Raw genomic sequence first — 12,562 nt, 5'->3', positions numbered from 1 at the left:
ATGTCCTGGTATGAAAAACATGGGGGAAAATGTCTACTCCTTTTAGGATTATCTGCATGAAGCAAATGTAAAAGGAATGCCTACTATAGTATATAGTCTATGCCATTAGTATTGGGACACATATATATCCCTAGCAATGTGTTTCTTAATCTTTCAAAGAACACTGGTGCTGATCTTAAGATAGGCTGATTTCCATATGTAAAGATTGCTCAGATGCTTTCTGGCAAGATTGTTCCTAGGAAGAGATCAGGAGAAGGCTACATTTACACATATCCTACTCCTGATTTCTCTTTATTCCTTACCCTTTAATGAAACTGTGCTGGATCCTTACAAGCGACACAGTTCTTCATAGATTTCATATGAAGCTCATTGGATGTCCTATGCACATCACTGTCTCTCAGACTACCCTGTCTCTGAGGGGAATTGTGGGAATAAAATGAAATAACTCCATGTGCGCCATCACCATATGGAGGATGGGAAGGATGGCACTATGATAAATACTAGTGCTGTGTGCAATCACAAGTTCCAGATGGGATCCAGTCAGATCCGGAATCATAGGTGTCAGTTTTGGGTCCTTTGGAGCCTTCAGAAATCTAGTATCAGCTTTGGTATTGGATTTCTGGAAGGAAACCTGATGAAAATATTGGCAAAGATATTGGCCTACCCTTCCAGGGTTTACTACAGTAAAATGTTTTAAATTGTTTTAAATGTTTGGTTTTTGGTTAAATTGCTTTAAATGTTTGGTTAAGTGGTTTTCTGGGGTTTTTAGCTGTTTGAATGTTTAATTGGTTTTATTCTGTTTTTATAGTTTTGATTTTAATTGTTAACTGGTATTAATTGTTTTTATTCTGTTGTAAACCACCCTGAGCCATTTTGGAAGGACGGTATATAAATCGAATAAATAAATAATAAATAAAAATCCCCATATAAATCTATAGGGAAAGTTAGAAAATAAAATAAAAAGAAAAAAACCGCCACCAAAACCACACACAAAACCATATTATTATTTTATTTTTTATTTATTTGTTTATTACATTTATAAATCGCCCCATCCAAAGGCTCTGAGCGGTGTACAACAACTTTAAAAAGACATAAAAACACACAATTCAAAACACAGTGCTAAAAACAATACAAAAACAATTCAAAAACAAAACCATTTAAAACCAATTAAAATACTTTTAAAAACACTTTACAAACCTTGGAAGGCCAGGCCAAACAAATAAGTTTTTAGGGCTCTCTTAAAGGCTGACAGCGAGCCTAAACTGCGGATATCTGCTGGGAGTGCATTCCATAGGCCAGGAGCAGCTACAGAAAAGGCCCGGTTCTGAGTCTCAAACAGACGTATTGGTGGTAACTGGAGACGGACCTCTCCAGATGACCTCAATGAGCTATGGAGATCATACCAAGAAGGTGCTCTCTAAGGTAGCCCAGACTGGAGCCATTCAAAGCTTTAAAGGTAATAACCAGCACTTTATATTTTGCCCAGAAACATATCGGCAGCCAGTGCAACTGTTTTAAGGCATTATATGGTCTCTCCGGGTTACCCCAGTGACCACTCTGCCACATTTTGAACTAACTGAAGTTTCTGAACTATGTACAAAGGTAGCCCCATGTAGAGTGCATTGCAGTAGTCGAGCCTGGAGGTTACCAGCTGATGCACCACTGCTTTGAGATTGTTCTCTTCAAGGAATGGACGCAGCTGTTGAATTAGCCGAAGCTGATAGAAAGAGCTCCTGGCCATAGCATCCACCTGAGATACCAGGTTGAGGCCTGGATCCAAGAGCACTTCCAAGCTGCGTACCTGTTCCTTCTGGGGGAGTGTAACCCCATCCATCCAGCACAGGAAGCTCTAACTCATCCCTTAAATTCTGATCCCCCACAATGAGCACCTCCGTCTTCCTTGGATTCAGCTTCCATTTGTTATCCCTCATCCAGCCCATTATGGCCTGTAGGCAGGAATTTAGGGAGTGAATGGCATTTCCCGATGATGATGATGATGATAAGGAGAAATAGATTTGGGTGTCATCAGCACATTGATAACAACCTGCACCAAATCTCCTGATGACCTCACCCAGCGGTTTTGTGTAAATATTAGAAAGCATTGGTGACAGAATGGAGCCCTGAGGGACTCCATAAAATAGCTCCCATTTTAAAGAGGAACTCTCACCAAGCTCCACCATCTGGAATCTGCCTGAGAGATAAGAGGGGAACCACTGCAAAGCAGTGCCTCCTATCCCCAATTCCTCCGGGTGATCCAGAAGGATACCATGGTCGATGGTATCAAACGCCACTGAGAGATGCCCCAGGATTTAGGGGTAAACTGAAATTTTTGTCAGAGAATCTGACTTCTGGAAATTTACTCAGATTTGAAGTAAATTACGGATGTTGTGTTCCCGCCACACCTCAGGTGCCACCATTATGTTTGAACCAACCAATTATAAAATATGAGTGGCATATTAGGCATATTATTTGTTTGTTTGTTTGTTTGTTACATTTTATAGCCAACTCTTCCACCAAGGAGCCCAGAGCAGTGTACTACATAGTTAGGTTTCTCCTCACAACAACCCTGTGAAGTAGGTTAGGCTGAGAGCGAAGTGACTGGCCCAGAGTCACCCAGCAAGTATCATGGCTGAATAGGGATTTGAACTCGGGTCTCCCCGGTCCTAGTCCAGTACTATAACCACTACACCACACTGGCTCTTAGAAGTTTGTTTTTCTGTTTTTTACAGAATGTCCTTTAAATAGTGGAAAAATCTTAATTCCTAAACTCTGAAAGCAAAATCTTTTGATTTTCATTTCTTTGCTGTGTTGATGTTTGTGGAGTACTGTTTTGAAAGGAGAAAACGCCCCAGTAATTCCACAGTATCACCATTACAGAAGCATACTTCCTAGTGCTCCTATGTCAATGAGCAAAATCAACCTGGGTTTGCAGTAATAATAGCTAATAAAGCATTTGTCTGAAAAACAGAAGGACCAAAAAGTGGCTTAAAATGGTCCACATGGTGTGAGAGAGCCCATCATCTCATGAGTTTGAACAACTGGAACTGTGGGCATGTGAGGCAAAACTTAAGTACTTGCTTGGATACCATAATAATGAACATTATCTTCAGTAACTGTGCTGGGAGCTATCGATGAAAATGAATACGTTTGTTTTTCCAGTCACCAGGAATTAGTGAGGCAATGCTTGTTTAATTATAAAACATATGTGTGTTTTGTTAGTTTCCATCTGTCTCTTTGCTGATTTGCAATTAAATGACCAGAAGAAAAAGATGTGCCCTGTGGCTATTCAGGGGAAATGACTCATCTCTAATGGTTACACTTTGTACTGTGCTTTTGTGCATGTGTTTATGTGAGGACCATTTCACAAGCTGCTTTGTATACGCATTCTTAAAATAGGTTTAGGAAAACAAATAAAAAGTTGCTGCAGAACAACCCTATGAAAATGTGCAAATGAAACTACAGCCAGAACGTCCTCCAAATGTAACAGAAAGCAGGATGTTGATGTCAGTTTAGAACTTCCTATGAAGGAAGTGCCTGAGGAATCTCAAGGGAGGAAAGTAGTTTTGACAAGACTACTGACATTTCTCAGAGATATACCTGGTTTGCACTAGCTTTATATGACGCACCTCAATAAATGCCAGGGTCATCACTATAATTGAACAAGTTGGGACAAATTCCATTGGCCCTGGGGCAGGGGCCTGCTGACTGGGCAGCAGCTTACTCTCCACTTTCCCCCTCACCTCCTGATCTGTTAGCTCCTGATCTGAAGCCTCATCTTGCCTTCAAGCTAGAAAAGCCCACTCCAAAAGTGGGGGGAGGAATCTCAGGCAGAGTCCCTCCCTCACTCCTCCTCTTCCAACTGGCTGACTAGGGCTCAGGTTCCGTCCATGCACCCCCAGTCTGAGTAATAGGCTCAACCGCAAGCCAAATGTTCAGCTTCCACCAACCAGTCATGAGGTGAGGAGGAGAGATGCTGCTTGACACTACTTTCCCTCTCCTCCTAAAGCTGAGGCAGAGTTGAAAATATCTTCAGTTAAAGGAGCATGGAGGCAGTTTTGTTTTGTTTTTAAACTTCTGGCCTTATTTATTTAAAGGATAAAATCACAACACTCATTTTCTCCCTCCCCCAGAAATATTCCTTAGCAACTGGGTTAAGCTTACCCCTAAATCCTGGGTTCTGTCCACACACAACCAGTCTAAGTAATAGGCTAGTGTTTGTTTGGCTAGTGTTTGTGGGTGGATATGAGAGAACAAGAGAAAGAGAGAATTTTTGATAGGAGCATAGCAATAGCAATAGCAATAGCACTTACATTTATATACCGCTCTATAGCTGGAAGCTCTATAAGCGGTTTACAATGATTTAGCATATTGCCCCCCAGCATTCTGGGTACTCATTTTACCGACCTCGGAAGGATGGAAGGCTGAGTCAACCTTGAGCCCCTTGGTCAGGATCGAACTTGTAACCTTCTGGTTACAGGGCGGCAGTTTTACCACTGTGCCACCAGGGGCTCCACTGCGCCACCAGGAGCATACATAAAGCATAATAATAATAAGCATTGCATATGAAGGAGAGGAGAGCTGGTCTTGTGGTAGCAAGCATGACTTGTCCCCATAGCTAAGCAGGGTCTGCCCTGGTTGCATATGAATGGGAGACTTGATGTGTGAACACTGCAAGATATTCCCCTCAGGGGATGAAGCCCTCTGGGAAGAGCAGAAGGTTTCAAGTTCCCTCTCTGGCTTTTCCAAGATAGGGCTGAGAGAGATTCTTGCCTGCAACCTTGGAGAAGCTGCTGCCAGTCTGTGAAGACAATACTGAGCTAGATAGACCAATGGTCTGACTCAGTATATGGCAGTTTCCTATGTTCCTATGTTTCCTATGTGATTGTACTAAGTATATATGCACCCCCCCAAAAAAACAAAAAAACAACAACCTGGTTCTAAGCCAGAGAAAGTATGCATGCAGGTATGTATGGGGAGTGTGTGATATTATTTGCATAGAAGCAAGAGAAAGGGTGTGCTAGATATGTTTTGTTTTTCACCATGCCCTTACTGTTCTTCTTCAGGAAAGGTATGGGAGTGGGTGAAAGGGAAGATGGTGGGAGGACCTTGTAGGTGGGAGGGGTCCATATTTATTTCTTGTCCCAGGACCCACTCAACCTTGCCACAGCCCTGATAAGTGCATTCTTCTTCTTCTTCTTCTTCTTCTTCTTCTTCTTCTTCTTCTTCTTCTACTACTACTACTACTACTACTACTACTACTATAATATTTATATATACTTCTCATCAACCAAAGTTCTTAAAGCGGTTTGCACAGAAAAATAATACATCAAGAAGATGGTCCCCTGTCCCCAAAGGGCACACAATCTAAAAAGAAACATAAGCAAATACCAGCAACAGCCACTGGATGGATGCTGTGCTGGGGCTGGATAAGGCCAGTTGTTCTCCCCCTGCTAAATATAAGAGAATCACCACTTTGAAAGATGCCTCTTTGATTAGTTAGCAGGGGTAATTCTGTTTTAATTAAACATAATTAATATAACTAGTTGCATTAACCACTACATACTCTACTTTCAGATGATCGCAGAAAGGTTTGAATTCTTCATATACAATTTGAGAGGCAACAGAGGTCCATGAAACCTCAAACCCTTTTGATTTGCCCATATCCAATAAAGATGTGGTGTAATTCTAGCTATGTAGATTGCTACCCTGATATCTATCCGTCTAGCCCCTTTCATCCATCATTGTTCTTTCATTATCTGTCTTTCTACAAAGGCTGAGGCTGGAGGAAAAGCCTTTCATATCCTTTGTAATTCTGGACAGAGGAAAATATAGGTATACCTAGAGTAAAGAAAGGTAGTTGTCTGACATTTAATCTTCATGAAGACTGACATGAAGAGGAGAGCTAACCTTCTGCAGTATTTTTAGTTTGATATTCTGTGGCGCTTTATTGATCATCACCGGCGTCCGTCACTGTGTATAACGATAACTGCTTCAGAGGCAGAAAAGAGGAGACTGAATAAGGCCTTCAGGACTGTCAGCGTCTTACTGATAGATCTGTCAATAGTTACCACTCCCTCATCCTTTTACCACTGTGAGAACTGTTTGTCTTGGGTATCTCAAATGCTCTTGCATATTGACGAGAGAGCTTGAAGTCAATGACAAGAGCTTTTTTCTCCAGTGAATTGCTGTGATTCTCCACCCCCTTTAAAAAGCAGATTGATGTCTGGCTTTTTTTAAAGGGTTAAGCAAGGAGAAACATGAGGCTGTATGAAAATGAGCTCATTTTGAACTGTTTGACTGGCTTCTCTATGGAAAACTCTTCTTTCAGTGAAAGCAATTAGCATGCTGATGAAAAAGCTGTGCTTTATTAGACAGCGGAATAGGTCAGTATCAAAGAGCAGTCTTGCTGACTTACCTTGGTAGTTTTCTGGTTCACTGAAAATGGGTCTCTGATGTCATCCATAGGCCGAGTCTATTTATACACCATATTTTTCACAATACATTGAGTATCTGCAGGGCCCTTTTCAAAGGGGTTCAGAGAAAATAAAATGGCAGCATTTTGAATACAATGAGAGTGCATATCACTAATCACCACAGATCAATATAGTCATAGCACATTAATACAAAAATATAACGTTAAAATATGACATTAATAGTTCCATGTAAGGCTACAATCCTGTATACAGTTAAATACACATCATTATCAAAGCAACCATATGAATGTACACAGAACTGTGCAATGGATTAGAGCTGTAATGGGTAGTGGTAATTTTTAAGTGGAACAGTTGTTAATCTCTTGTTTATCCATCTCACACAATCTGCATGCACTGAACACTCTAGCCATGCTGGTCCCCTACCATCTACCCTGAAAGCAGCAGGGAGCCTTAGTAAGGATTGTAAAACAAAACTTAGGAAAGAAGTAGCACATAAGCAGTGTTTGGATTTCGTTTCGGTTGTAAATGAAGCCTTTGCTCTCAGTGGTTTTGGCTTCCTGGAGGAATTCTCCTCCCAGTTGGGTTTTGTGTGTGCCATCTTGACCCTTAACACACAGGGTTGTTGCACAGCCACAGAAGTCAATCAGGGCCAGACCATCAATGAGTTGTGGTGGGGCACCTCAGACAGCAGCTTTGTGGACGTTGTTGGAGAAACATCTGGTGCCTGCTTCTGCTGGCTGCTTCACTGTGCCTGCCTCCCTGGCTGCTCTGTCCCTACCCAACCCGGCCACTTCGCTCCTCCTCTTCCCACTGATGCTTTCCCACTCCTGTCTTTTGAAAACATGCTGCTACTCTGTTCCCCGTCCTCTGTGCCTTTTCAAAAGCCAGGGAGCAGGATGAGCTCAGCAAGAGGAGAAGGGAGGGTGAGTGAGTGAGGGAGCGAGTGACAATGGCTGCCACCAGCAGGTGAAAAGACTGTGTTGGGTGAGGAAGGAGATATGGGGTTCATAGGTAGAAATGCATAGTGTGTTTTGCATGCTATGGGGGTGGAGAGAAAGAGTGGTGCGTGCGTGCTGCACACTGTGGGGGTGGAGGTAATAGCTCACCACCCTACCTCAGACACACACTGGGAGTGCCAAGCACCAAGTTTGTAGAGCTTTTCCTCCTCTGCTGACTTGCGAAGCACACATTATTGCCACCAGGCCATTAGTGCCATGGAGGACCTTACGCACTTACCTATGTGCGAAGAATTCCCAGCCCCAGGCTTCCACCTGCTTTCCCAGGGAGTATTCTGTGTGCAAGGGACCTAAGGAAACGGGTCCTGCAAATACTGATAGGTAGGGATGTGCACAAACCGCTTCAGCAGTCCTTTCTGGAACACTAAACTGGTTTGGAGGTCCAGAGTTTGGGCCAGTTTGGTGGGGGGGGGAGTTACCTTTAAGGAGCAGGTTGAGTGCTCATTCCTCACCCCCCACATTTCCCCCCGGCACTGTCTCCAAAACTGCTGGCGTGGTGCGGCAGCATATCTTCTTGCTGCCCCAGTCAGCGCAGGAGTGGCCAGTGCGCGTGGGTGACGAACCCTGCTCCTTAAAGGTAATCCCCCCTCCTCCGCCAAACCAGCTGAGCACTGGTTTGTGCACATCTCTACTTATAGGGAAGTTGGGGAACAGCCTGTCTCGAAACATAGACTGGTGGCAATATTGCATGCCTTGTTGCACAACAGCAGTCCAGCAGACGGTACTAACTGCTCTAGGCCTTCAGGATTGCAGCCAAATTGTTTGTGTCTAGAGGGAGAGAACCTGCTCCTTACTCAGTTTAAATGGTGCAATAGAAGCTGCTACAAAATTTACATATAGTCTGATAGTAGAAAGGAAGGGGAAATTAAAAAAGACATCAAGGCAATTCACACGAGCAGCCTAACCCAGGCCAGGGCAGCCAGGGTTAAAGGTTTGACTGCTAGGCTGTGTGTATGTACACTGTTCTATATTATCCAAGGATCTAGCATTAAGTAAATGCTCCCACCACTAGCTGTCCTACAAGTGTAAATTAATAACACGGGTGTGAAGTAATGAAGGAAACAAAACACAGGTATATAAAGAAAGTACCATTTTACAGTAACGTACTTGGTGATTATCTAGTCAGCAACTTGCTTGCTCTTGCTGTCTGGTACAAGTATGTTTTATAATTCCCTGTATCACATGGTTATGTGTGCATACACTAGTCTGATTAACTTCCTTTCCTCCAGCCTTTCCTTCCTTCCTTTTCAAAATACCTTTCCTAGAAAATTGCAATAGATTTCCATGACTTCTTAACTGCATTTTAAAAAGTGCACTATAGCACTCTTGCACAAACATTTTCTTTAAAACAGATGAAGCATGCTGTAGTGCACTTACAATAGCAATACTAGCTTAATTAGTATTGTGCCAGACTTAGCAGAACTCTCCTGTGCAATGCCCTTGTGCTTTCACAACATCTTTCTGCAAGTACACCTTTAGTCAGGATGTCAGCCACTGTCATAATAATATTATTAATCATCAATAATTATTAGTCAATTATTATTAGGCAATCTTCTTTTTTAAAACTTCCCTACTCAGACTTCCCTACTTGTTACTGTTTAAGTAAAGGTAAAGTGTGCCATCGAGTCGGTGTTGACTCCTGCTGATGACCACAGAGCCCTGTGGTTGTCTTTGGTAGAATACCAAAAGAATACCACTGATAATGAATATAGAATACCGCTTTGGTTTACCATTGCCATTTCCAGCGCAGTATGAGAAGATACCTTTCTGCATCTTCATGTATTGCTGCTGCCCAATATAGATGTTTCCCATAGTCTGGGAAACATACCAGCAGAGATTGGAACTGGCAACCTCTCGTTTGCTAGTCAAGTCATTTCCCTGCTGCAGCATTAGGTGGCCTCTGTATACGTACCAACATCATTTTCAAACAGAGGCTTCTAGCAGGAGGGCCACATAATATATCTATTATATATTTTGAAGAATTGGTTTGTTTGTGCAAAATAAAGTCATACTTCCCGATGACCTACGGATATCAAATTTTGCATGAACAACCCTGCCACTGAAATTAGCTGAATGCACTACTTTTTACATCAGGATTTAGAAGAAATTCTCAATACAATCTGCAGATTTTTAATGGCTATTTTTCTCAACAGCTTTTTAACACTCGATTGATGATTAAGTGCCATCATGTTGGTGTCGACTCTTAGCGACCACATAGATAGATTCTCTCCAGGATGATCTGTCTCCAAGTTGGCCTTTAAGATCTCTCAGTGGTGCATTCGTTGCTGTCGTAATCAAGTTCATCCACTTGCTGCTGATCGTCCTTTCCTTCTCTTTCCTTCAACTTTTCCCAGCATTATGGACTTCTCAAGGGAGCTGGGTCTTTGCATAATGTGTCTGAAGTATGATAGTTTGAGCTTGGTCATTTGTGCCTTGAGTGAAAATTCTGGATTGATTTGTTCTATGATCCATTTGTTTGTTTTCCTGGCTGTCCATGGTATCCCCAAAAATCTGTGAGACCTTGCAACAGTAAAATACTGGCATTCACTCAGTCTTTCCACATAAATAACCTTTTATCTATAGGTAACTTAGTTACCCTATATTGGAGAAAGAAAATTATGTTTGGATCAGCGTTAAACCACTTAGTACAATCTTGTAAAATCCTCATGCTCCTGTTATCATTACTGAAAAAACATTTACATTATTAAGATGTATTTACATTATTAAGAGAAGTATTATTAAGATACTGAGAAATCAATGCTGCTAAGGTAGAAGGAGGCTTTCTATAGAAAACCTCCGGTTGCACCTATGAGGGTCTATTAACCTCAATTAAACAAGTCCATCTCATTACCTCCAGTATTGTATAGAGCAGGGATTCTCAAAGTTGGGTCCCCAGATGTTATTGGACTTCAACTCCCATAATCCCCAGCCCAGTGGCCTTTGGTTGGGGATTATGGGAGTTGAAGTCCAACATCTGGGGACCCAACGTTGAGAACTCCTGGTATGGAGGCCAGTTGATAAAGCATGATGTTGGGAAACCTGGATCTGGCTGCTTGAATAGATAATTGTAATTTTGAATATGTCTAGCTTTATGACATTTTTAACACCTAGTCAAGTCTCTAAAAAATATTTGAAATTGTTATAAGGCTGTAATCTACAAATACTGTATATATCATCCAAGTGAGGATTGTCATCTTCAGAGTATTTATTTTTCCCCACAATAGTGGCTGAAATATAGGGCCCCCCTTTCTAGATAGATACAATTTTATTTAAGCTTTTTAACAATTTCCCTTCATTTCTTTCTTGCAGATGATGATTTTTTTCACGAGCTCCCAGAAACCTTCCCTTCTGACCCTCCAGAGCCCCTTCCGCACTTCCTCATTGAACCTGAAGAAGCCTACATTGTAAAGAACAAGCCTGTGAACCTTTATTGTAAAGCTAGCCCTGCTACCCAGATCTATTTCAAATGCAACAGTGAATGGGTTCATCAAAAGGACCATGTGGTAGATGAAAGAGTTGACGAAACATCTGGTGAGTTGTTCTGAGTAAATGTAGCAATAGTTACATTGAACAAATTATTGAAAAGACCATTAGGGAGTCTCTGCTTACCACAATGCTAGAAATAAAATACGATGTGACTTCTATTATGGATGACTCACACAATCATTTCTTACATGACAGAGGCAATACAAGACAGCTTTTTCAGAGGATTTTGCTGAAAAATCGGTTGTTTGATTGGTCCAACATCCTTCCTGATAGTTGCTAGCTCAGTCTACTTGTGAATATTTTTAGCCAACTTTCCAGTAGGCTTATGACATCCGTGTATCTCATTTATGCACTCTGTGTATGTGTCCGTCCTTGTGTGTTTTGTCCCCTGCACCCCCCCCCCACCTCTACTTCACAATTCCTGGATGAATATGAACCAAATTAGGTACAGTTGTAGGGACACCTCAGTGGCGTAGTTTATGGTGATGTCATCCATCCCAATTCAATTCAAGATGGTGGACGCATAAACATTTGGGGCTTAAGTGGGCTAAATTGTGAACCGCCTAACTTATTTGAACCAAAATTTCAACAGCTGTAGGGACCATAGAGACAGTTCAATGGCATAGTTTGTGATTATGTCATCCACCGCAATTCAAGCTGGCAGACTCGTGGACGTTTGAGGTGGAAGTGGGCTAACTTGTGGGCTGTCTAACCGATTTGAACCATATTTAGTACAGTTGTAGTTAGTGACACACAGGGACATCTCAGTGGTGTAGTCTGTAATGATGTCATCCACCCTGATTCAAGATGGCAGACACATGAACCTTTGAGGTGCAAGTGGGAACTGATTTGAACCAAATTTGGTACATTTGTAGGGACACATAGGGGCACCTCAAAGGCATAGTTTATGACATCATAAGTTTATGTCATCCATCCCAATTCAAGATGGTGGATGCATGAATGTTTGAGGTGCAAGTGGGCTAACTTTAAACTGCCCAACCGATTTAGACCAAATTTAGTCCAGTTGTAGGGATAGTGAAAGGAAAGTAGGCAGATTAGTTCCTTGTTTTTTCTAGGTGTGATGTTCTGTTATTTTATCAGAGGTTCCCAACCTGTGGTACTCTAGCTGTTGCTGAACTACAACTCCCATGATCCCCAGCCACAATAAATTTTAGCTGGGGATGATGGGAGATGTAGTTCAGCAACAGCTGGAGTACCACAGGTTTGGAACCCCTGACTTAAATGCTAGGTGGGAACAGAAGCACCAACACTCTCCAAATGGAAGAGAGAAGCCTGTTTTTTGTTGTTGATCTTATCCAGATATTGCTATGTTAAACATGAATAGTGGTACCCATTAGAGGTACAGATCATGTAGTTGGAAAGTCCACTGTGCACTCCTTTGACAAACATATGGAAGTAAGATGCTCAGAGGTGCAAGACCTGCCATAGTAACTGCAGTCTTCCCCCAAACACACACACACACACACACACACACACACACACACACACACACACACACATTGCACAGGACTGTTCAGGGTCTGGTGTACATCTTGTGTTTGAACACATGTCCAGACATTCTTCATTACTCTGTACATGCATTCATGTTGTCAGACGCACATACAG

The 12,562-nt window shown here is 42.0% G+C and overlaps 1 protein-coding gene across 2 annotated transcripts in view; it reads left to right on the top strand.

Moving 5' to 3' along the window:
• The window catches only part of UNC5C (unc-5 netrin receptor C), a 504,518-nt gene that overhangs the window by 280,705 nt on the left and 211,251 nt on the right, over nucleotides 1-12,562 (top strand). For both annotated transcript variants that reach the window (XM_053255347.1, XM_053255346.1), the window contains exon 2: nucleotides 10,760-10,981. In XM_053255347.1, the coding sequence (XP_053111322.1) occupies nucleotides 10,760-10,981 (222 nt within the window). The remainder of the gene's footprint in view (nucleotides 1-10,759; nucleotides 10,982-12,562) is intronic.

Source organism: Hemicordylus capensis, chromosome 5, assembly GCF_027244095.1.
Source record: "Hemicordylus capensis ecotype Gifberg chromosome 5, rHemCap1.1.pri, whole genome shotgun sequence".
Lineage (NCBI taxonomy): Eukaryota > Metazoa > Chordata > Lepidosauria > Squamata > Cordylidae > Hemicordylus > Hemicordylus capensis.
This window is presented reverse-complemented; position numbering and strand designations above follow the sequence as displayed.